At 37.0% G+C, this 24,892-nt stretch overlaps 2 protein-coding genes across 7 annotated transcripts in view; one reads left to right on the top strand and one right to left on the bottom strand.

Moving 5' to 3' along the window:
- The window catches only part of LOC137295567 (mitochondrial inner membrane protease subunit 2-like), a 136,902-nt gene that overhangs the window by 97,556 nt on the left and 14,454 nt on the right, over window positions 1-24,892 (bottom strand). The gene's annotated exons all lie outside the window — the stretch shown is intronic.
- On the top strand, window positions 6,608-15,363 carry LOC137295564 (leucine-rich repeat neuronal protein 1-like). 4 transcript variants are annotated; one of them, XM_067826965.1, is made up of 2 exons: window positions 6,608-6,659; window positions 11,006-14,713. In XM_067826965.1, the coding sequence occupies exon 2, from the start codon at window positions 11,338-11,340 to the stop codon at window positions 13,417-13,419; it is 2,082 nt and encodes a 693-aa protein (XP_067683066.1). In that variant the 5' UTR covers window positions 6,608-6,659; window positions 11,006-11,337; the 3' UTR covers window positions 13,420-14,713. The 4 variants fall into 4 exon arrangements, with proteins under 4 accessions (XP_067683066.1, XP_067683063.1, XP_067683064.1 ...); XM_067826962.1 differs by lacking the exon at window positions 6,608-6,659 and adding an exon at window positions 7,439-7,533 and having other exon boundaries at window positions 11,006-15,363; XM_067826963.1 differs by lacking the exon at window positions 6,608-6,659 and adding an exon at window positions 7,501-8,075.

Below are 24,892 nucleotides of genomic sequence, written 5' to 3'. Positions count from 1 at the left end.
TGTAATTAACAGTATTTTGTTATGAATACCGATTACTTATGGACAAAAATAAGTTCAGATGCAGTTTTTAGACCCTGTTGGCATTAGCAAGTGGTCTTTTTCAAAACCTCCAGGAACACACAATTCGTTATTTCAACTTGTGTCATTTTGCCATGGCCCCCTTAATGTTCTTTGGCTATAAGTGGCATTGTTGCAATGTTATGCTTACTGACATTTCAGCCCTAGCAAAGACAAATATATACATATATCATTTATTAAACATAAAGTATTCATGAATATCTACTTGTATGTGTTACCATGTATTTGAGGAAATATACTGTATTCGTCTCATGGTGTATTCAATTCAGCCCTAGTCTAAAGTATCTAGTAATTGGGCATAAAATACAAAAATAGTGTTGAAAATACTATGGATGGACATATATTATGAACACATGTCCTGCTCACATAGATGATTTGGAAAGAAAAGTAAAGACTTCCTTTATTGTAAATCTTATCTGAAATATGTCCTTTCTTCTTGGTGAATTCGAAAACAATCTACCTTTGTTTAGCAGTACTTTGTTCTCATTGCTGAGCTTCAGGTTGAATATCCACTGATGTTTTATTACTATTTTCCTTTGGCGTTAAATTACTTTTCTCCCTTTGAACTACATTGCGTTATTAGAGAATCAGTCACGCTTCTGCTTTCAGGTGCAGGCTTTGTGTTTACAATACATGGCACAAGCAGTTTCAGTTTAATTAGAAAATCCAAACTGCGGTTGTTATCTCTTCATAGAGATTGAGTTCAACCCATCAGCCTGATTTACCAGTGATGTCATAAAGTGGATCTTTCGGGTTAGAGTCATGCTATAGCTTCAGGGTAGTGTCATGTCCATTAAGGGGTTTTTCAGGTAGTCATGTCATTAAGTGGATCTTCAGGGTAGAATCCTGTCAGAAAGTGGATCTTTCAGAGTAGAGATATGTCATAAAGTGGGTAGTGTCATGCTGGGTAGTGTCATGCTGTAAAGTGGATCTATCATGGTAGTCATTACATGAAGGGGAACTTTCTGGGTAGAGTCATGTCATAAAGTGGATCTTTCTGGTTAGAGTCACGTCATAAAGTGGATCTTTCTGGGTAGAGTCATGTCATAAAGTGTATCTTTCTGGGTAGAGTCATGTCATTATGGGGACCTTTGGGTACAGTCATGTCATAAAGGGGATCTTTCAGGGTAGAGGCATGCCATAAAGTGGATCTTTCTGGGTAGAGTCATGTCATAAAGTGCATCTTTGTGGGTAGAGTCATGTCATAAAGTGGATTTTTCAGGGTAGAGGTAATGTCATAAAGTGGATCTTCAGGGTAGAGTAATGTCATGAAGTGGATCTTTCAGGGTAGAGTCATTTCATAACAGGGATCTTCCAGGGAACAGTGTGTCCAAACATCACCATGACTAATATCCTCTTCACCCCAAGAGGTGATGTAGCACATGCTCACCTTTTCTTACAAACCTGGTACCATCACGGGACCATCGCCAGTGATTCAAGAACACAAGATCTTGATAAAACAGGAAAGGTACAATGGACTTTGTATTTAGCAGGGCATTCATATGATGATGGAAACAGATCTTGCTGCTTTCATTTTCAAAGTACGTCAGCTCAATTTCCCATGATATAGGGCATGTTCTCTCCTCTAGACCATTGCATCACCTAAAGCAACGTTAATGTCATGACTGAACAAGTCTGAAATATATTTCCAAGTCAGTAGTCTACAATGAATGCAGTGGAACGTACAAAATCATGATAACAATCATATCTATTATAGAACTTGTAATAACTCATTAGCATCCCATTAAAAGCGATTGAAGTACTAACAATCTGTCCTTTGTTGAGAAAGTGTGATCCCATACATTAAGCATTGCATGATAATTGAGACACCTTGGACAGTACTATTAATGAATTAATCCCTAAAATTGAAATTAAGAATCTTCAATGATTTCAGTGGATAATCACTGACTTAAAGTCCAAAGTGTTGTTTCAAAAATTTGCTCTTTGTCTGGTGAATAGTCACAGAAATGCAGTCTAAAGTGTTGTTTCTAAAAATCTCTCTCCATAGAATAATTTAACTGTTCCAACATTCACGCTTCTGTTTCCTTTGAAGAACTGCTATAAATGTTCTCAGTAATACATAAGTTGGGAGTACTTCTTTAAAGGAAAACGTCTGGAGGACAAAACTGATGTCATGGCGATTGCTGATGCAGTTACTATGACCTACAGAGTCAGCCAAATCATCCCGCATCACATGAGCTGGTCTGACAGCTACCCCTCCCTCTGGAATAAAGGATCCAATTATCCACTTCCTACATCATGCCACTATTTTGTTTCAGTGTGTTTGCAGCAGGGAACAAAGTCACAGCAACAGAGGATGATGATCTTGTCACCCTTGGCAGGTTTTCTTTACAATAACCTGACTATGAGAAGGGCTGCCATTATAGGCTTGCTTCAATCACGGTTTTGATAGGAACTCAGTTGTTTTCTGGAATGATTTTTAACATTGATTATTTAGGAAATGTGAGTGAGTTTAGGTTTACGCTGCTTTTAGCAATATTCCAACACTATCATGGCACATGAGATTATGAGTGAGGTTAGTTTTACATCGCCTTTAGCAATATTCTTATCAACAGTATCATGGCAATGTAGATCATTTAGCAAAATTTATGTGAGTTTAGTCTGACAATGCCAAGGCAGGGAAACAACAAGCACAACCTTTATACATACGGCAGGGAAACAACAAGAACAACCTTTAAACATCAGTCATGTGACAGGCAGAGCAGCAAACAAGTACAATTTTTAAGTTTCACACAAGTGACAGCCAGGGAAACAACAAGTACAGTCTGAGAGCATCATACTTCATAACATGGTTGGGGAATCTCAAGGCAGATGCGTTATGAATCCATTAAACCATGGAAGCAATCATGGTATTTCTGCAACAACAATGCCCTTACTGTTCACTTCATAAGCATGGACGGACCTGAAGTCCATATTAGCAACTCATTTCATAAACAGAAAAAAAATATTTCTATTCAAATATAAAGGGTATGATCATTCACATAGCAATCACAATTAGTTAAAGATCACCCAGTTTTACTGTGATAAATATAACATGGAAGGATCATCAAGTTCTTTCAGATCACAGAGTTAATCTATCACAGCATTTCCAATTAACTATAGCAACATCAAAGAACTGGCAATCTTTAAATTCTTTTGAAGACATACCAGCTAACGGCCACTATACTTACTATAGAGAACAGCAATTACTCAAACTGTGAATAGATATGAGAATAATGTCTAAATATGTTAATGCAATTTCTTAATACAGATGATGATGATGATGATGATGATGATGATGATGATGATGATGATGATGATGATGATTCATAATGCATACTACAATATCCTAAATATACACATGATAAACTTATCCTAAAATATGTTCAAAGTGGAGCAAATGATGACATTAAGTCCCAGTAACTACTGGTCCCTTTTAACTTAATGTCAAGACAATCCTTGTCGATGTGTATCTACATTATCTCATCTTACCTAAAACAGTATTTATCCCATGCAGGTTTACACAAAGAACTTAAAACACCATCACCTATTTCATTTTCAAGCTAAAATATCAAAATGAGGTATCTGAATAGAATATCGTATTCTCTGTTTCCAAAATTCAATATTCATTAAAAGCCAAAATAATTCATATATTCATCCGCCATCTGACAGAGGAGCATGTGTCAAAAGCCTATAGAAACTAGCAGAGTCTATCCCCAGAGAGGCAGCTTGTGGAGTGTACCCTCAGATCCTATCTCGTACATCACAAGCCCCATGCAGTTAGACACCATGTTCCTCTAAATATTTAATATCAGCATGGTGCTGCTGATAATGACTCTCCTTTGTGAAGTAGGAGGTAAAATATCAACAGTTGGCGATGAGGGTATTTATGATTCATGAAAACATTTCATCTCTCGATAGGGGTTATGTTGTAATTATGAGAATCTTATCTATGAGATACAGCAGTTACAGCCTGTGATTGGAAACTCTTAAAAACCTGTAAATACGTCACTCCTAAAATGCATTCTTTGCTTAGAAACGCCAGATGAACAGTGTACAAAATACAGGTCTGACATTTATGAACAATTAATGTCATTAGGTAGGGCAAGCCAAGGTGGATGAGTGGGTTAGATGGCTGACTTTCTGTGCTAGAGATGATGAGAGTGTGGGGTTGAATCCTGGATGTACTAGAAAAGTACTAGAATCTGTTCTTTATTGACAAAGTATAATTCCATAAATGAACTCTTATTCAGGCATTTTACCACATGATAATTGAGATGCCTTCGTCAGTCCTAACACTGAATTCAACCCTAAAATTTAAATTAAAAACATTCAACATAACAGATGATATGAAAATTCAAGAATGTACTACATCCTACAAAACTGATAGTGTCAGTGTTTTCAAATGTGGTACAATAGAAAATGTTTCAATTTTTACAAATAATTTCCTGCATCCAAAAAATATGATGGCAAGACAAGAACAACTAACTAACTACACAAAGCGACTGGAAAAAAATAAGCTTCACTGTTTAAAAAATAAAAATAATTCCCTTAACATGTTACAAAAACAATATTTTGTTTCCATATGACTCTGCTGACTTATTCAAGTGCTGGAAAATATAACAAATATTGGTCAACACTATCTGATTTTGTTAGACCAAATAACTTGGATCTATTGTTCTGAAAAGATCATCTGGAAAACCAAGCAGTAATAAAAAGCCCTGATTGATACACAAGTTATGACAGCGTGCCATAACATGATGAGCAATTTATTTGTGTCATAACCTGAAAAGCTATAATCAATGTAGCACCGAAATATAAATTGTTTTCTTCATTCAACCAGAAACATTGACATTGATACACGTGAAGGTGTGATAACATTGTCAATATAGTCTTGTTCACGTGCAAGTTATTCCCACTTAAACACAAGCCAGCAAGCAGGTAATGAAACCTACTGGCATAGAAAAGGCCATAAACATTACAAAAGATCAAACCCATTTTTCTCTCCAAGCCTTTTCCTTTGACACCTGCAATCCAATAATCAAGGCATATATCACTTTTGTCGGAGGTGCAAAACCACTAGCCAGATTGAAAGCTTCCTCTTCAGGTCTGATTAAATCAAAGTAAAGGGTCATAAAATAATTCAGCTAGAAGAGAATGGTTGCAGGGTCAACCTACCGATGAAGCGTCTATCGAATCTACATTTACCTTGACTTTACAGATTAATTACAGGTGCCATAAACCACCTTGCACACCTGCTGGGCCAGGCTGTGAAGTCTGGGTGATTGCATTATCATCCCTGACGTGGATGTACAATATTTAACCACCTGCAATTCAGTCCATTGTGTGGTTATTAACCTAAATAGTCCGAGAACTGACCATGGTTCTGTCAGTTACAACATATGTGTGTTCACATTTATATGGGTCAACATATGTACAGAATGTTTACAAAGAAAACTCCCATTTTGACCTTGGTTCTGTCAACTTAAGATATCAATGTTCACACTTATGTTGGTCAATATGTGTACAGAATGTTTACAAAGGAGACAATGACAATTTATCATGATCTAATTGAATCACTTTCTGTGTTACCACAGTTGGCTCTGGCAAGCAATGCCCTGGGCCATGTGATAACTTGCACTCATCCAGGTCATTAAGGCATCACATTCAACAATCCTGCCTGTCATTTGACAGTAATTGTTTTATTATTATTACATTTATCATTGGCAATTATTTTACCTTCTTTTTTTATCCAAAGGATACAAGGATTGAAATATACTGGATGCTTATATAACTATCTATACATCAGAGAAAGTTGAGCATGCTCTTTTAAAAAAACCCATAAAACTATACTATTTATGGTACCATATGATTCTGTCTCCTTGTGCAACTCTGAATAGGCTATCAAAAAGATATTAAATTCTTTCCTATCACTAGAACTTATAAGCCATAGCCTGGACATATGTATTTCAGTTGTACACCTACAATAGGGAAAAAATGACTGATTAACTGTCATAAGTGGGCTGTTCTTTAACTTATTTGAGTAGCATATAAAATGCCCAAAGTCATTAGGTTTACACTAACAAAGCCCACATAAATACAACTTCATTACATTATTATAAAAAAAAAACCAACAGATATATGATTTTTTTTTAATCTATTGTAACACAGATAACATGAAAAGTGTTTTATTGATTTGTCTGAAGGCAAATGGCGTCAACAAGACCCCTCCCATCTTCAGGTAAACTTACAATAGATTTTAAGAATGCATCATTGACAACGCACTCAGGAATTCTTGATTGATTTCAGCTGATTATTGAACAACACAATTTCAACAGTCGACAGGCGTCACTTCCAGAACGTGTACCTGGCCATGAGGGTGGTTCTTGCTGAATCATGTGGGACTGAGTGCAGGTCTTTCATTGACTACACTGTAGAAACAAAACACATTCCTCCCTCTCTCCATTGATTTTAACACTGTGTCTGCCCCCAGAGTCTATCGTACTGCTGATGACTAGTCAATAGGTCGCACTTTTCAACAGACACAAGTCTCAGTCAAGTTATCTGAGCGTCTTCAATTTGTGAGTATTTATTTCAAAGTTTGCTTAGCTTCAAATTACATGTCTGGTAAAGTGATCTGTTTTTTAAAGTTTGTTGAATTACTTCAGTGATATACAATAAGCTGCTAGACTACAGAGGTATTGCTGATGCAACAACCATAACTCAAGCTCTTACTCTCAGGTCACCATAAACCAAGTTCTGGAGTGTATATTAATACACTGAACTTTCATGTAAGCTGATTTGGCTGTTTGTTATAAATACCACAAACCAATTCATTCAGATCATATACAGACTATAGTTTAACCTTGCCTTACACTGACACTAGCAGCTACCTTGGCTAATAATAGCAAAGCAGATGCACACTGCTCAGAGTATTGCAAAAACACATCCTCTCGGTTACAATGACCTTACATTTCAACACAGAGCTTTTAATATATTTCACAACTCACTTCTACATACTCAATTCCACACAAGTTCAACTCACTGAATTTTAACCAAAAAAATGATCAAAGAAACCCTTAAAGGCCTACGCACAACAAGGAAAAAAGGACAGATTCTGATCTCATTCACGTTCCTAAACTCGAGCAGAGTTGGAAACGTCTTGATCATTGACAGAGCAAAAATTGGAGTTTACCAAAGAGTTTTTAGCTGGAGACTGGTGTTTTGTGATTGGTCGAGTATACCATGAATTGTCCAATTACACTGAGAGTGTGCCTGACCTGTTCCAGTTACTCATTATCTATGCTAACAGCTGGCATCTCGCTCACGAGCCAATCAATGCTAGCACGTCCCGTGCTCTATACTCTCACGTACACTACTCCACTGCACTGCACGAACAACGCTGCACAATTCCACAAGTACACACTACAAACTTTCCTGGGATACTTTCCAAAGGTAACTCTGCAGTCATCTTGTGTTTTGCAAATAGTCGTGTGTAAACATATCTTTATCTCGCTGCTATTGTTGAAGCATTTATCAGAGATTCGACTCAAAGTTTACAGCACAATGATAAGGACGCAAGATGTGTTTGTTTACAGTTTTTAACAATGTCAACACCTTGCTGTGCACCTGTTCACAAAACTGCCTAAATGAGGGCCAGTTTTCCGCTGACCACTAAATCAGATGGAAAGTGATGTGCCACAACGGCAACAATTCCTTTGGGAGGATTGGGAGGATTCCAAGTGTCCTAATAGTCTGTTTAAGGCAGTCAGTGAATTATCAATACCTTCCTTGTGCTCACAAGCATAACACATGGCTCCAAATGGGGCTGTTTTTATGAGAGGCAGAGTCTAAGCTGGACTGAACCTGAAGGAACAGACACCGCTGAAACCTTTTCTAAACAGCTGGACCACTTAAAGGAACTGTGATTAACTAACAAATGTCCCTGTCACACGAGGGGCATTAGACTGCTTTACGCCTCAGTTGCAGCCACAGAGGTTTGTATCTGATGTCTGTCACAGTGTTATTTAGCATGAGATCACCTCAGGCTTGAAAACCATCAGGTATGGGTTATACTAACTTCACAATATATCAACTGTATGCATTTTTTTTTCATCCTATGCATATTTATTTTTTATCAATTATATTGTTACATATATTCCTATACATACAATAGTTTACGTTCATATTTTGACTGGATATTCTACCTTAACTGGCAGAAACCTGTTTGATTGCATAAAAATGTGAAGCAAAACATAAATTGTAAACTTATTTTCTTATATGATTTTACTCTTGAGTGAAACAAGACAGTTTTTCAATGCCTAACTATACAGTGACTCAAACTGATTGGCCCAAAAATGTTTCGTAGGTGTAAAATATAATCATATATTTCTCATGAAATGACTTATCAATTAAACTCCGATACTCAAACACTGGTATTGATAAAACATCAACATGAACAGTTTATTAATGTTGAGATTTAAGATGACATCAGAGTGTATACTTCAAGAGCTTCACTTGTGTCTTTCAGCTGTATTCAGATCAAAAGATCAAATTAACCTGCATTTTAGAAAGATGAAATAATATCCACCACACTTCTGACATGTCCAAATTGATGACAAAAATGCTTATAGTCCAACCAATGCCAAATTAGAGTCGTTTTCTTTTCTGTCAATATCTTACAAATTACTTTAGGTTTGGAATGAAATAACATCTGGGTTATACTAACATGAATGAAATTAGAAAATCTAAGTCCAGTAAGTTTCAGTGAGGCATGTTATATTTTCTAAATATTTACAGACAGAGAGCAATTCTCAAGTATTGATTTCTGCAGCTGATTATTTCAAACACTGAATACATCATATCATGTGATATGCATGAAGGTTATCATCCATTTAACAATTTTATCATGTGATGTATGTCATTTTAGGCCTGGGTGGTAAGATGAGATAATGTACATATACACTGACAAGGATTGTTTGGACATTAAGTTATAAGGGACCAGTCGTTACTGGGACTTAATGTCATCATTTGTTCCACTTTGAACATATTTCAGGATATGTTTATCATGTGTATATTTAGGATATTGTAGTATGCGTCATGAATAATAATGATGATAATGATCATCATCATCATCATCATCATCATCATCATCATCATCATCATCATCATCATCCATTTGTACATGACTGTCAGCCACATTCTTGCTGTATCTTACTCAAAAGAAGTTAAAGAAAACCTGATTGTTCTGTATGACTATGTTTCATCTGTTCACCACGGCGATACGAAAATATCGGGTGTTTATTAACTTCTTTTGAGATGTAAATGTATCTGACCCACTACAAACCGATAACTTGTGTTATCTAGTATCTTACTACGGACATTAAACAACAGACGCAAACATGGATATCACAGCTCAGTGGTCTCAATGATGGTACAGGAAGATGCTCCGATATGTTGTTGTTCCATCAGATTTATGGACAGCTTCAGTACAGAGCATCCTGGTTTGGGCTGCTGGATATTGGGCTGTTGCCAGTTTCTCATCCTCCTTTACTACGGTCTACAGACCAAACACGTCAACACTTACATATGTCATAGAAAATACACAAAGGAGAAAATGTCTATACTTGCACTGCCATTATTCACTGCTATACAAGTGTATCAATATTACTATTTAGATTGCTACATATCGTCACAGCAAGTAGGACTTCTTTCCAGGCAGGTTAGCAATAACAGTTGATGAAACAGAGTGTGGATAGTCACTGCTTACAGCTAAATGTCGAGATTCTCCTGGGAATATACCGGGCTTAAAAACGTCTGCATGTTCAACGGAGCACCTGAACTGGTTAGGTAAGAATGTTACGTTGAACACATGAGGCTGGTACCTGAGGAGTGAGAAACAGATCAATGGTTGATCAAGAAAAGTAAACTCGTTTACCTCATATAATTATTTGAGCCTTCATGTATAAAGCATGCAGGTGGAACTAATAGACATAAATTAAGAAATATGTATTTTTTGAAGACTAGTATTTAGATGAGTATAGCTATTCTTGCTTGAACAGCTGAACATTTTGACTATGTTTACCTCTACTCATTTCAAATCAGCAAAACTGCAGCATTGAAAGAAGAATTTTAGCTGTGAAATGCTTCTAACAACAATGTAGACTTACATCATTAGTTTTACATTTTGTGAATTTTGAATGCTGATGGTGGCAATGTAACAACCAATTATACACACTTTAATAATGATCATGAGGACTAAAACACATTTGTTTGTAAAATACACCTATTTGTGAAAATATGATAATTTAGCATACCTTACCTGTGTAACCCTGTCATCACTTTATACCCCACAAGGGGCAGTGGGTAGCCTGGTGGTTAAAGTGTTTGCTAGACACCCGGATTCAATTCCCCTCATGGGTACAATGTGAAAAGCCCATTTCTGGTGTCCCCTGTCATGATATTGCTGGAATATTGCTATAAGCAGCGTGAAACCATACTCACTCATTCACTTGTACCATGTTTAATATAGATCCCAGAGCAACTGGTTACTGAGAAGGTTGTATTTCTAAATAAGATTAATGCCACATATATACTAAGCAAATTATTTCAGAACAAAACAAACATTTCCTGACAACTGAAAATAAATGAAAGCCACAATGGACAGACCAATGATATATGCAGATTGTGACTTTGCACCTGTGCATACTAACTATGCACTGCCTGTTGTGATTGACATTCCATCTATGATACGGTTAGGTTTCAAACACTATCACAATTCTAGCATGTGAACTGTGAACTGTGGTGAATTCAAATACACAAACTATTGTTGCATTATTGATCCAACACATGCAGGTAACTAGTTCAACAGATGATTTAAATAATGCTAGTACTAAAGTATTGATTATGTTTTCTGTACTATTTACAGGCTATACCTGTAACGTCTGAAGGCAGTCTTGGGATGTGGATACTAATTACCTGACAACTGTTCCAGACATATTCAACAGACGCCAGACTCAACATGATGGATAAGATTTGCTAAATAACCAAAGGAATTCTGTGAGCACTGTGTGGAACCATTGTCCTATGGAGTATGTGATTTTTATCAGGAAAGTTTGCTCCAACTTTCTTGGTGTTGTGTATTTGCTAGAAATGTGAAAAGAATTTTTAATTTGTTAAGCTGTGAAAATGGCGAAAAGACTGCATCTGCAGTTAGTCCTCCATGTAACTGTTGGGTAAGATGGCTACCTCGTCCCCAACATGAGACCACAAGGGTTTCTCCTTGCAGGGGCTCTGTTGATGGCTGCCTCATCTCTCGACATGACACAAAACCACCCCACAAGGACCTCATGCCCAAGCACTTGCGTATGTTCCGTTAAAAACTTCCCCAGTTTCAATGGACGACTACATACGGTAAACTGCAGTAACCGGGATCTCAGACAGTTCCCTGATGACATACCCCCTGACACAGAAGTTCTCCTCTTTCATCACAACAACCTGAGAAATCTATCTCATATTCCCTACTTACCATATCTCAAATGTCTTGATCTATCCTATAATCATATTCGCTTCTTGGATAATCAAAGGATTTATGAAAATGTCCAGTTGCTGAAAGTTCTAAACCTTAGAGGCAATTCCATACTTAAACTCCAACATGGTAGCTTCAGTGGTCTGAAAAATCTTGATGTTCTTGATCTATCCTATAATGCACTAAGAACAATAGAAATCCATGCATTTGGGGGATTGAATCATCTCCAGAAATTCATCATCAACAATAACAACCTGTATGAACTAAAACGACTGTGGTTACAAGCTATGTCATCGGTGACTGAGATACACATGTCCAACAACAAGATCAGTAAACTGGAACCCAAGGTGTTTGACACAATGCCCCATCTTGTCCACCTAGACCTATCGGGGAATCTCATAAACAAAATACATCCAACGTCTTTTACAAATGTTCATGGCATCAAGGTCTTGGATCTCTCCCGAAACCAGCTGCGGCAGGTGCCCAAGAGTGTCCTTGGCATCAGCCGGCTGCAGATCCTGCTGCTGGACTCGAACCAGCTACAGAGGATTGAAACTAATGACTTTACCAACTCCAACATAACAGAGATTTCCTTGAGCTTCCAACTCCACCTGAGAGTCATTGAAAAAGGTGCTTTCACTAACCTGCCAAGGCTGCTTAACCTTATGATTCATGATAACCCCAATCTCATCTTCATCCACCAAGAGGCATTTCAAAATGTGTCCCAACTGAATTCTTTATTCCTTCACAACAATAAACTAATGGCAGTGTCTGTTAATATCAAAGAAAGTTTGCCATCATTGCAGAACCTCCATCTTTACCACAATCCACTGCACTGTGACTGCAATGTGTACTGGATAAAGAAAGAATTAGAGGAGAGTTTGAATTCCAGTTCTGACACAAGTATGTACATCAAAGAAGCTGACAAGCTTTTGTGTGATTCTCCAACAAGCAAATCTAACATGCCACTGAAGCAGGTTCCACTCTCCCAGTTACCGCCAGTCTGCCCCCCAACTACGCTTCCACTCTTCACAGACTCACACAACATCACCATTGGTGATGATCTTTACCTGGAGTGCCAAGCTATTGGTGTTCCACAACCAAAGATACACTGGCTGTTGCCTGATGGCACGGTTCTCAACTCCTCAATGTCTAGCGATCGTGTCATGTTGATAGAAGACACTGCCATATCTGTTCATGGTGTTCGGACCTCCGACGAAGGAACATATGCATGTGAGGCCCAGAATACTGTGTCATACGACATAAGTTCGACTGTTGTGAACGTGCTACAGAAAGATCTCAAATTCTATCCAATCAGTATTTCTAATGACTACATAACATTACAACTAAGAGGATCCATTAAAAAGAGTCAACTCTCCAGTTTTCAGCTGAAGTATAGAGAGAGCAGTGGTGGCGATATAGAGGTAGTTCCACTGAGTGCCAGACTGACTACGTGTACACTTGGAGGGCTCAAACCTCTAACAACATACGAAGTCTGTATTGTGTATGATTCTGAGTTTATCATCCACTGCAGAAACATAACCACCAAACATGAACTGAGTGTCAAGCAAGGCATCACGCGTATCACGACCCCGAAGATTATAGCAGGCGTATGTACAGTGCTTGGGGTCACAGTGATCATGTGCTGCATTTTCACAGTCATGAAAAAGTTAAAGAAACGTAAGGACTATGAGGACCCAGAGCCAGACAAGGGTGATGTCCTGTCTCAGATTCCCCTGGAGAATCTGTACCAGCCCCCAAGTACTCCTCTGTGTACCTCTAGAACAGCTCTCCTGCCACATTCCCAGATTTAACAGAGTGTGAGACGTGGTACAATACAGACATGGAAGGTTGTATCAAACTTTCAGCTTTGTATGAAACAGGTGCCCCTGTCCAGATTATCAGAAGTGGTAGTACGGCAACTGTGAAAAGGTGGTAAAACTTGATAGATGTGATAGATGCTTTACCATTATTACATTAAAAATGGCATACAGTGATCGCATAGAAGCATCTCACCGGTATTTGTGAAAAGTCAGCATATAGCCAATTTCATGAAGAAAAACTGATGTAGAGAGCAGTGTTGGTTCAGAGAGTCATATGAGTGTCAACAAAGTTTTTCTCAATTTCACTTGCAAATTTAAGTCTCTTGCTGCTTGGTATCTCAATTGTGAATCTAATGCTACATACTTAACTGATAAATGAAACAAAATTAGAACTTGTCAGACACAGACATTTTTTGGTCACTTTGATCACCGCTAAAACAGAATACAAACTGTCAGTTCAACTACAAAATGATACCATAAGAGGAGTTAAAGAACCAGTTCTTTCATATTACCGTAATTAATCTGTCTTGCTATCACACAACGACTATAATAACACAAAAGAATAGGCTTTTCTTTAACTTGTGGTGAGTAGTTTCTATGATTGGTTAAGTAGTATTTATGAGAGCATGAAATATGTTCCAGTGTGCCCATGTTTAGCACTCATCATGAGACGTATCGAAAACTTAAATTGAATAGCAGACCAAGAAATTGCCACAAAACATTTTTGGTCAAATTCATGTCAAATGTGGAATGTGCAACACAGCCATTTTCGCTCATCAAAATAAAAATGAATCAATCCTATGTATGAACATGTCTGATTTACGACAAAACCGCCATCAAGTTTTAGATAAATAATGAATGATTTGTTTGAGAAACGAGATATGAGTTCAAAAATCAAATTGATGAGCAATGCTACTGTTTCAAAGTTACTTCTGTATTTGGCGTAATGGTGTATTATTAGTTCTACTGTCAACTCATCTGCTGGGACAGTGGGGTAGCCTAGTGTTTAAAGCTGTCACTCATCACACCGAAGACACAGGTTCAATTCCCCAATGTGTGAAACTCATTTCTGTCGTCCAGACGTGATATTGCCCTGAAAGAGCACCATAAAACTGATCTCACTCAGGCACCCTTACATGCCCAGCACCATGGTAGGGTGAGAATAGAGAAGTCTAAAGCTTCATCCACTCATGAACTTTCATGGCTCAGCTAAAGTAAAAACTTGTCTCTGAAATGAATGGACATTACAAGAAAATATGCACCTAAATTAGATTCATAAAAGAAAATAAAACAATCCCGAGACTTTCTTCCTTTTAAGAAATGTGTTAATCTAGAAATGTGACATATTCTAATTCTTAAATAGGCTGTATTAGGTATGTATGTTTGAGTGTCTGCATTTGACTAATGTCTAGTCTTGTTTGATTGAAACTAGCAATTCTTTCTAAATTGTCAAGGAACCCCAGTGAGATAGGAGATTCAGAACTCTCAACACCTTCAGCAGTTAGATACAGTTCCATAGGTTAATTAGTTGTCCACATAACTGAAATATCAACTTCTAAATATTCAAGGATTCAATTATCCAGTGTATTAGACCTTTTCTCCATTACGATTAATATGCTCTCGATTCATTCATGATCACACCTTCATTTCATCTATTGGAAACTCCAGCAGAGAATTTTGGTCGCTCATGAACTTGATGGCAACACTATCAAAACACCTCTGAAAGAAATTTTGGCCTTCAGTGCCACTGTCTCATACGAGCAAGTCTTAGATACAGTTAATCAAAACAGGAGACTTCTGCAAAAGTCTTTGCTGGAAAATGAGTTCAGTTCAGAGTATTAAGAAGAGGATAGCTAAGTCTATCCAGAATATAACTTTCAATGTTTAATAGAGGTGAATCAAGCACAAGCAATATCATGACTGTCAATCATAAAATTTGAAAGAATGTCTACTTTTAACATTGGGCCAGTCAGCCTTGACTCAGAATGAAATGTTAGTGATGAGCAGCTCCCTGGTGTAACATATATCATAATAGAAAAGAGATTGGATACACTGGTTAATTAAGGATCTATCAAGAATGCATTAATTGAGAAAATGAACACCAGGTCCTTTGTACCCAACTTTTCACAGAGCCAATATATATATGCATACATTCATACAACATTGTCTCTGACTTTGACAGTGGTAAGAGGTCAGTGTATGTGCTGAATGGAGCTCTGAATATGATCTTTCCTCTTAAAAGTTCCCTCAACCATACCACAATAAAGTTTTGAGAATGATCCCACTGTTTTCAAGAAAAAAAGCTCAATGAAATGTGTAAATTTTTAGTCAAATCATTTTTGTTGTTTTGTATTACCTTCTTTTTGATACAAAAGATTAGCCATGTAAATTAAAAGACACGTCACTAACTCCCATGACAAAGTGAGACATTCATTCTTCACATAATTTAAATGTAACATGTTTTGGGGAATGAAAAATCTAAATTAAGCATATAAGATCATACATATATTCTTGGCCTTCTGAAAGAAATATTTGTCCGTAGGATATATCAACATATATAATCTTCTTGGCATATTTTGTACAAGAAACTATACCCACAAATTTAAAGAGTTTTTTGTTACAGGAACATTTTAAATATATCATGAAATTCTGACACGTACATATTTCCTGAATCCTCTCAGCATCTGGCTCATTATTTCCGCATGATCTCAAAACCACCACTATTTGGCTACCCATGCAGTAAAGATAGATATTTGTAGCAAGGCTTGTACACAGTTGTAAAGTATCAAGTGCTTGTTGGAGTATGACCACATGAAAAGAGTCATCTGTAGTTGCTGTTCCCTATGTAATCTGTGTATCATGCCTGTCATTTCAAACAAGCGAAATCCACCTTCAAGACCAAATAATGGCAGGTTGTATTCAAGCTTGATCCACTTTATGAAGGGCATAATAGGTTTTATTCAACTGTGTATAACTAACAGAGTGCACCCAGTACACTCACATAGTGTAACAATATTGCTGTTATGAACATATACTGCCTCTGCGAGTGTATCGATACCAAAGCAGACTGATGAAATGAAGCATTATTTTACTACAGCTTATTACCCCCTTGGGCTATATAGCAATATAAGGTTAGGATTCCATTTGGCTACAGGAATACAATGTGTTGTCACTTTCACAATTCTATTTTGATTTAGATCACACAGATGAAAAGTGATTTATCTGCATTAGGGCATTCATCCTGATGTTAATATATTTTATGTTTCATGGCAGAATAATATATCAGTGGAATGTAATACAAAACAAAAAACAAGATTGATAGCAGTCGCAGATATAGATTGGTATTTTCTTAAAGGGGCATGTCCAACATTTTTAATAAGGGAGAATGCATAAAAGTTTGTGAAAAGGGATGAAAAACTTTTTAAAAAGAAAGAGTGGTTATAAATTTCAATAATATTAGCATATAGATGGTCATTTTTTTTTAAAGGGGCATGTGCAGCATTTTGAAAAAGGGGAATGTAAAACAATTAGGTCTAGAGATGGATAGTAGTTTGTAAACAGGAATCTTTTCAAAAGGAAGGATACGTTAATTCAGGTAGAAACGTGAGTATTTTACATCACATCAAAATATATTCACTTTAATGAGTGGGTTTCATTTGAGACATGGTACCACATCATTTAGTTATGGTTGTGACTGGTAGGCAACAAAAAGAGACGGATGTATGCATTCTTAAATGACATCTTGGTTCTTAGAAAGTGGCAGCCTTGAGAAAACACTAGTTTAAAGCTCCATAGTAATTATTATCAAGTAAAAAATCACATGATTGCTGCCAAATGTATAAGCTGTAAACATAGCTCCCAAAATGCATACAAACACACAATAACTCAAAGCAGTCTTCCACAAAACATTAGTTCCAGTTGCTAGGCAGCTAAGCAGGGACTAATTACAGCGACATAACTTTCAAACTGCGTTGTGGAATGGGGCCCTTTTACATCACCGAAAAAGTTGTTCTTGTCAGATGCTGTTCCTCCACCCCACTGAACACAGTGTAACACATTGTAATGTAGTGTAACACAGTGTAACACTACAACTGGAAAGTTATGGTACACTGCAACAGGGCTAGATGAAGATTGATAATCAGAAATATCTTTTCTGAGTGGCATTTAGAAGTTGGTGTGATGAACAACAGGGAGAGTTTGTGGTGTAGCTACTGACTCCATTTTCCAGCAAGTCACATCGCTTGTTTGATAATGTTTGTAGCTACACCAAAATGTTGCTCATATTAATTATATAGAAGTTATATATCCATACAACTCTCCCAGCTGTTCATCAGAAATATAGTTGAAAGGAAAAATTATTAAAGTTTCTCCATATGAAAATAGTGCCATCGATAGCATCATACATGAACTTTTGTTATCGATAAAGTTTTAATTTACTCACACAATACACAAAGTTAGGTTTTTAATCATACGTTGCTTCTGAACTATGTTTACGATGATGTGTTCTGTTAGTAATCCATGCATAAACATGTCACAGCTCACCAGTGATGTGAATTATATTCATTTCTTTCTCTCCAATATTTATCAATAATCGATATTTAGTTAATGATTACTGTTTTCAATGATCTATCTAAAAAATCAGCACTATATGGCGATAACAATGAATCAGTAGATTGGTAATGTTGATGTAACTGTAAACAATTTGTTCATCTTGATGCTAAATTTATACCCACAGCCACAAAAATGTCTACATATGTTATGACTATCATGGATAAGACTGATAATGAGTGGGATGAAAATTCATTACCAGTTTTACATACCAGGTAATTTACAGGAACCAATACACATGTATCTGATGGTAAAATGTTAATAGATATAACACAGAGCTCCAGATAAGGAACGTATTTGCATATTTTACTCAATAAAAATCACATTTACAAAATTAATTACAGATCTGGGAGTACAAAAACGCATAAGAATCACTGAAAACCCAGTAGGTCTACAATACCTTGCGTATTTTACTCAGAGAAACATTGGCTTGCATATGATAATTTGTCATGGAGCCCGAACTCTACAACTGCCTATTTATATACATGTACTATTATAGCCGTTGTCAGTGTCTGGAGTTGACTGTAGTAGTCACATGACTTCCATGTTACCACTTCAAAAATGGTTGTTGACTATATATCGATATGTCGAATATAAGAATTGCTAAAAACTTAGGTCTATTGAGAAGCATTTATATTTGCATATTTAGAAGTGTTAATTACCCAATAAGGAAAAGACACTATGTGAAAAAGTACTCAGTTCGTTAAACTTGTGGGAGTATGCAAAATGCTGGTTACTCCTCAAAACATGCAATTACTCATACATAAACATATATAGGTAAATACCAAACTGCTTGAAAAATTATCTGGAGCTCTGTAACATGATCATTCTGAGTTGCATTTATACTAAAGGCTCTGTCAGTGATATCCATGCTACTGGACAGTCTTTACTTGATTGTTAATGTATTCATATTGCTAAAGTGGTTTTTGAAACGAGGTTTTTCTTCAACAAGCTCTGATTTCATTTCCAACTTTAAAGTGACAAATCATTTTTATATTGCTGTATATTTCATGAGGATCGTCTTGCAAAGTTTCATAGTAAACATGCAGCATATACTTGTATATATTTGATTTGTTACAGACTGGATTATATTGTTGTTTATATTATTTCACGGTGCAAGTTTGTTGTTCATGATCATTGTTGATTAGCATACATATCAGAATATAATCAAAAGATACTGCTTGACAGCTTCCAGAAGTTCTCATCAATATGTCTGAGATCAATTTTAGATAATGAAATTACGCACTGTATGAGTGGATTTCATACTGATTTTGTATATACCTCATGAATGTAAATTAACAGAAATTATTCAAATTCTATTTACACAAACCATGATGTGCATAATCAGTGACATTTGTATCAGGAATTTTATTTCATTTAGTTGGTTTACAAAAGATATGACATGAAATTCAATATTGGTGTTGTTAAAGTGAAAGTGAAAGTGATATTTCAACTTCCTTTGAAGCTATTATTAGTGAATTAAAAACAAACCATTATAAAATGGTAAAATAGCAACAGATAAATTGCTTTCGTTAAAATGACAACTTTTATTTGGTAATTACCATTTATTTCAAATATCTGTGACAAAATCCATATTTTTGTATTTCACCTAATTCTGAAGCAGAGTTGCAAAATCATGTTCAATCTAATTTCGAGTATTCTTGCGTCAGTTTTGTAAACCAGCCAATAAATATAAAGAATCAGAATTTGAATTCATGAAATCGCCAATCTGACAAAGAAGTCTTATATAAAAATGTCACTACTACCTTACATACAAAACTGTTCTGCAGCATAATCATAACATCAAACAGATACATACTTGTGATGGCAACTTGGACCTGATTATACATGTCTGTACTTTCAGCTTCATTAGTGTTATGGTTGGTACATTTTATGTGAAAGTTGTTATTTTGAATGTATATGAGTGCCATAGATTACAACTATATTTATCCCTATTTTCAACACTGCCAAGTTAAGTTTTTACCCTTATTTGTACAGTAACAGTTCATATATTGCAGACCAGTATCTACACAAGGCCCTGTTCATGCAAACAATTATAAACAATACTACATTGTGAGCATCCATCGAAATTCTGTTTTCCATTTTCTGCGTTAAGACGCTACAAACAAACAAAACAAGTAACTGCTAGATATTATCCTATTTTTTGCTGGATATTGTCTCCTCCTCCTTGCCTGAAAAACACAAACCCTTAAAAATACTTAATTCAAGTAAACAAAAGATATCAAATGAGTAATTTTGGAAACTGGAATTCCAAAAATGTGATGAGTAAGTATTCAATATCTATGTGGGCAATGAGAGAATGAATGCTGCTTAATTAAAAACGACAACTGATGAAATTTACAATCAATGTGTACATTTTCAGCAATGTTGATGTGCTTGCTACCTTTCATGTGTTCATGCTGCCACTCTGTGATGTTTGATTGTGCATGGAAAGCTGCATCGCTATGTGGTAGCACAATTGGCAAGCTGTCCTCTTGTTATGGTTTTAATAAAATATATAAATCAAAATACCGAAATGTATGAAATCAAATTAATTTTTTTATACTGAATGTGCAATAAAGGATGTCAAGAAATGGCCTTGTCTTATTATTTTTAGTTCATCATGTAATACACTAAACTCACTAAAGTCTTACGAGGTTGGTTGCTGGGTTGGTTGGTTGTTTAATGATGAACTTAGCAGCATTCCAACTATATGGATATGGTCTGTATATAATCAAGTCTGGACCAGACAATCCAGTGATCAACAGCATGAGCATCGATCAACACAACGGGGTATACAATGACATGTGTATACTAGGTCAGCAAGCCTGACCACCTGATCCCGTTAGTCGCCTCTTACACCAAGCAAGGGTTGCTGAGGGCCAATTCTAACTCTGATCATCACGAGTAAAACCTTATGAATAGTTAACAATATGTGTCCTCTTTCCTGTTTAACGCCAGACTCAGGGATATTTTAAGTATATATGGACCTCTTGTAAACAAAGTAAACTATGGTTGTAATGAAGTCAAAGGCAACACCCGGTTCACTTTGTTATATCTGTAGTCAGGCATACACATTTTGACTACAATATATAGTAAATGGTTTGGATCCTAAAAGAGTGAGTGAGTGAGTGAGTGAGTGAGTGAGTGAGTGAGTGAGTGAGAGTGAGTGAGTGAGTGAGTGAGTGAGTGAGTGAGTGAGTGTGTGAGTGAGTGAGTGAGTGAGAGTGAGTGAGTGAGTGAGTGAGTGAGTGAGTGAGTGAGTGAGTGAGTGAGTGAGTGAGTGAGTGAGTGAGTGAGTGAGTGAGTGAGTGAGTGAGTTTAGCTTTACACCACACTCAGCAATATTCCAGCTATATGGCAGCGGTCTATAAAAAATCATGTCTGGAGCAGACAACTTTGTGATCAACAACATGAGCATCAATCAGCATAATTGGGAATCGATGACGTGTCAACAAAGTCAATGAGCAGGAGCATCCTGTTAGTTGACAAGCATGATTTATTGGAGATCTATTCTAACCCAGATCCTCATTGGTCAAACCCTAACATGAATGATTTCTATAACCTTGTTATAAGCATGTTCATTGTAACTATAGTTTGATGCATGCAAGGCTAGACCAGACAACCCAGTTATCATGAATGTCCAAACAAGCCAGTGATCAGAAATGACCAGACAATCCAGTGATCATTATGACCAAACAACCCAGTGATAATAAATGACTAAAAAATCAATTGATAGTGAATGCCAAGGCAATCCAGTGATCAACAGTATCAGGCAATCCAGTGATGATTAATGACCAGTCAGTGCAGTGATCATGACTGACCAGACAATCCTGTGATCATTACTAACCAGACAATCCAGTGATCATTAATGACTAGACAATACTGTTATCATTACTGACCAGATAATCCAGTGTCATGGATGACCAGACAATCCAGTGATCATAAATGACTAGAAAATCCAGTATTAATGAATGTCAAGGCAATCCAATGTTCATTAATGACCAAGAAACCCAGTAACCATTAACAACCGAACAATCCAGTGATTATTGATGTCCAAACAATCCAGTGATCATTACTGACCAAGCAATACAGTGATCATTCATAACTTGAAAATCATAGACCTGACAATCGAGTGAACATTTATGATCAGGCAATTCAGTGATCAATGACCAGACAATCCTGTGATTATTTATGAACAGACAATCCAGTGATCACTGGTGACCAGACACCACAGCGATCATTGACAACCTGAAATTCAGTGGTCGATATTGCGAGAAACAATTCAGCAAGTTTAACCAACCCAGATTCCATACGACCACCATCAGTTGCTGGGGACCTGTTCCAACCCGGAACTTCCACAGGGAACACACACCTGTTGTCAGTCGCACTATCCAATATCATGATGTATGACATACATCCGATGCTGGAACATGTGTTGAATACAACCATCTGCCATGGAATTAGACAGCTGTCTGGGACAAGTGGCATCGGTGATGGTCACAGGTGCCGGATGAATACCTGAATATTGTACCAACTGACAACATGTGGCCTGACACAACAACTGTGGTTTCTCTTCCATCCTTGTTATAAATCATTCAATTGAAACTTATCCTATGTGTTGATCCATTTTCTTAACAATATTCAGTGTATACAGAAGAGAACATCACATACCTAGAGTTATTGATAAGCATGTCCGATATGACAATAGGTTCGATCATAAATCCAGCAATGTGAACAATTAATTCCTTTAAAAAATAACCCCTATAATTTAGATCTCGTGAGGTAAATTTTCCAACAAGCAATATTCCAGCAATAACATGGCGAAGGCAACAGGAAAAGACTTCACATATTGTACCCACATGGGGAATCAAACCTGAGCCTTCAGCATGATGAGCAAATACAACCCCTAAAAACTTGGACAGGGGAGTGGGTGATTCTTTGATTGATGTATACATGCAATATCATGTTTGACAATAGTGACCCTTGAAGCACAAGTCCACAGAACTGTGAAGATTTAAGGATAAAAGCAATTTGAGCTACCAAAGAGTCACAGCCACTAATTTGAAGATTCTGAAAAAAGACTACTTTACACAACCTCACATTACCAGGGGATGAGGGATTGTGTTTATGATGATTAAATGAGTGAACCATACTATCTTTCACGACTTTCTTTTGCTTTGCTTTTTCCCTTGTTAAAAACCTGACATGCATTTGGCAGTCTTGGCAGAAGAACACTGACACGAGTCATACGCATCATATACCCAAATGTTCCCAAAACTTACATAACAGCAACAGCAGTATGTGGAGATATATCATGCACAAACTAAAGCACAAACATTATTATCCTGGTTATTGTGTCTGACTACATACGATTTTTCTCAGCATCCTGGGTAGCTTACACAAAGCATCAGAGTTGACGCCATGACGCAGTGTGGTGGAGAAGCCTTGTTGTGAAACGTCACACCTAGAACCTGGGTTCAATACCCCACACACATACCATGTGTGAAACCCATTTCTGGTAAACTTAGCTGTGATATAGCTGGAATAAAGGCTAAAGGCTGTGTAAAACTAAACTCACTCACTCACTACACCAAGTAGCCCGTGAGACAATAACATATAAACCGTCTCATCCAACCAAGTACCCTTACACTGCAGTGTGAACCAGAGATCGGTATATGATCTCTGTGTGAACAGATGCATGTTTTGAAGTCACAAACCTGTGGTTGCACATGTGCTACCTGGGCTTCACTGAAACTGTGTATTCCAGATGGGTTACCTGCACCCACCTGAAAAGTCGACAGATTGCAAGTAATATTCCTGACAGACATGTTTTCCAAACTCTTGATAAAGCCTGCAATTGCCAACAAAACAAACAATGCAATTATAGCTCTAAGATCTCTGATATTTGCCTGTGTCTCTCAAATTCTGTGTCAATGGATCTTAGGTTTGCTATGCTATACAGTCAGTCCAAGTGTGTCATGAAAGTTTCCCTCTTAAGGTGTTCCTATCGTTGGTATAATGTCGGAAACCCATTCCTGCGTTTCCTGCAGTGATATTGCTGAAAGTGGTGTAAAACCATATGCACTCATTCACAACAGCATCAGTTTACACCAAGCAACTAGGGGGCGGTACAGTAGCCTAATGGTTAAAGTGTGTGCTTGTCACACTGATGACCCAGGTTTGATTTCCCATATGGGTACTATGTGTGAAACCCATTTCTGATGTTCCCCGCCATGACACTGCTGAAAATTTGCCAAAAGTTGCGTAAAACTATACTCATTCACTTATTAATAAATTATGGCCCATTAGAGAAGCATGCCAGCAATATGGCTTCAACAATACTGCCATTGGATGGGTAAGTGAGGACACCCCTAATTAGACACCCCGGGAATTAATCTAAGTCTACCTACTGTTTTGCAAAAGCTACAGTCATACTAGAACCATCGAACTTCTGATCCAAATTAAGAGTGAGTGAGTGAGTGAGTGAGTGAGTGAGTGAGTGAGTGAGTGAGTGAGTGAGTGAGTGAGTGAGATGTTTAGCCACATCAACATTATTTCAGTCATATAGAGATTAACTGAAGTGAGACCAGTGAAGTTTCTTCCATCAGAAGCTGACACGGTAAGGAAGCCATTAGTGGGATGTGATCACACCTGCTACATACAGAATGTATTTAAAGATGGAGAATTAGTGGGCACACAGCAACATGACATTGCTACAAAAAAAAATTGAATAGAAAAGTAAGTAAGACTCATGAAAACTGCTTCTAAAAATAAATGGACTTAAATGGAACTTCTAAGCCTTTTCCAGTCCTGGGACAAGTTACATTAATGTAACATGCGTGGCATATTTGAG

The sequence above is a fragment of the Haliotis asinina genome, chromosome 9 (genome assembly GCF_037392515.1).
Source record: "Haliotis asinina isolate JCU_RB_2024 chromosome 9, JCU_Hal_asi_v2, whole genome shotgun sequence".
NCBI lineage: Eukaryota > Metazoa > Mollusca > Gastropoda > Lepetellida > Haliotidae > Haliotis > Haliotis asinina.
Note: the sequence above shows the minus strand (reverse complement) of the source record. Positions and strands in the feature narration are given on the sequence as shown.

Bases quoted from the DNA above. Each gene is read 5' to 3' on its own strand.
- LOC137295564 (XM_067826962.1), top strand. From the start codon at position 11,338: ATGAGACCACAAGGGTTTCTCCTTGCAGGGGCTCTGTTGATGGCTGCC.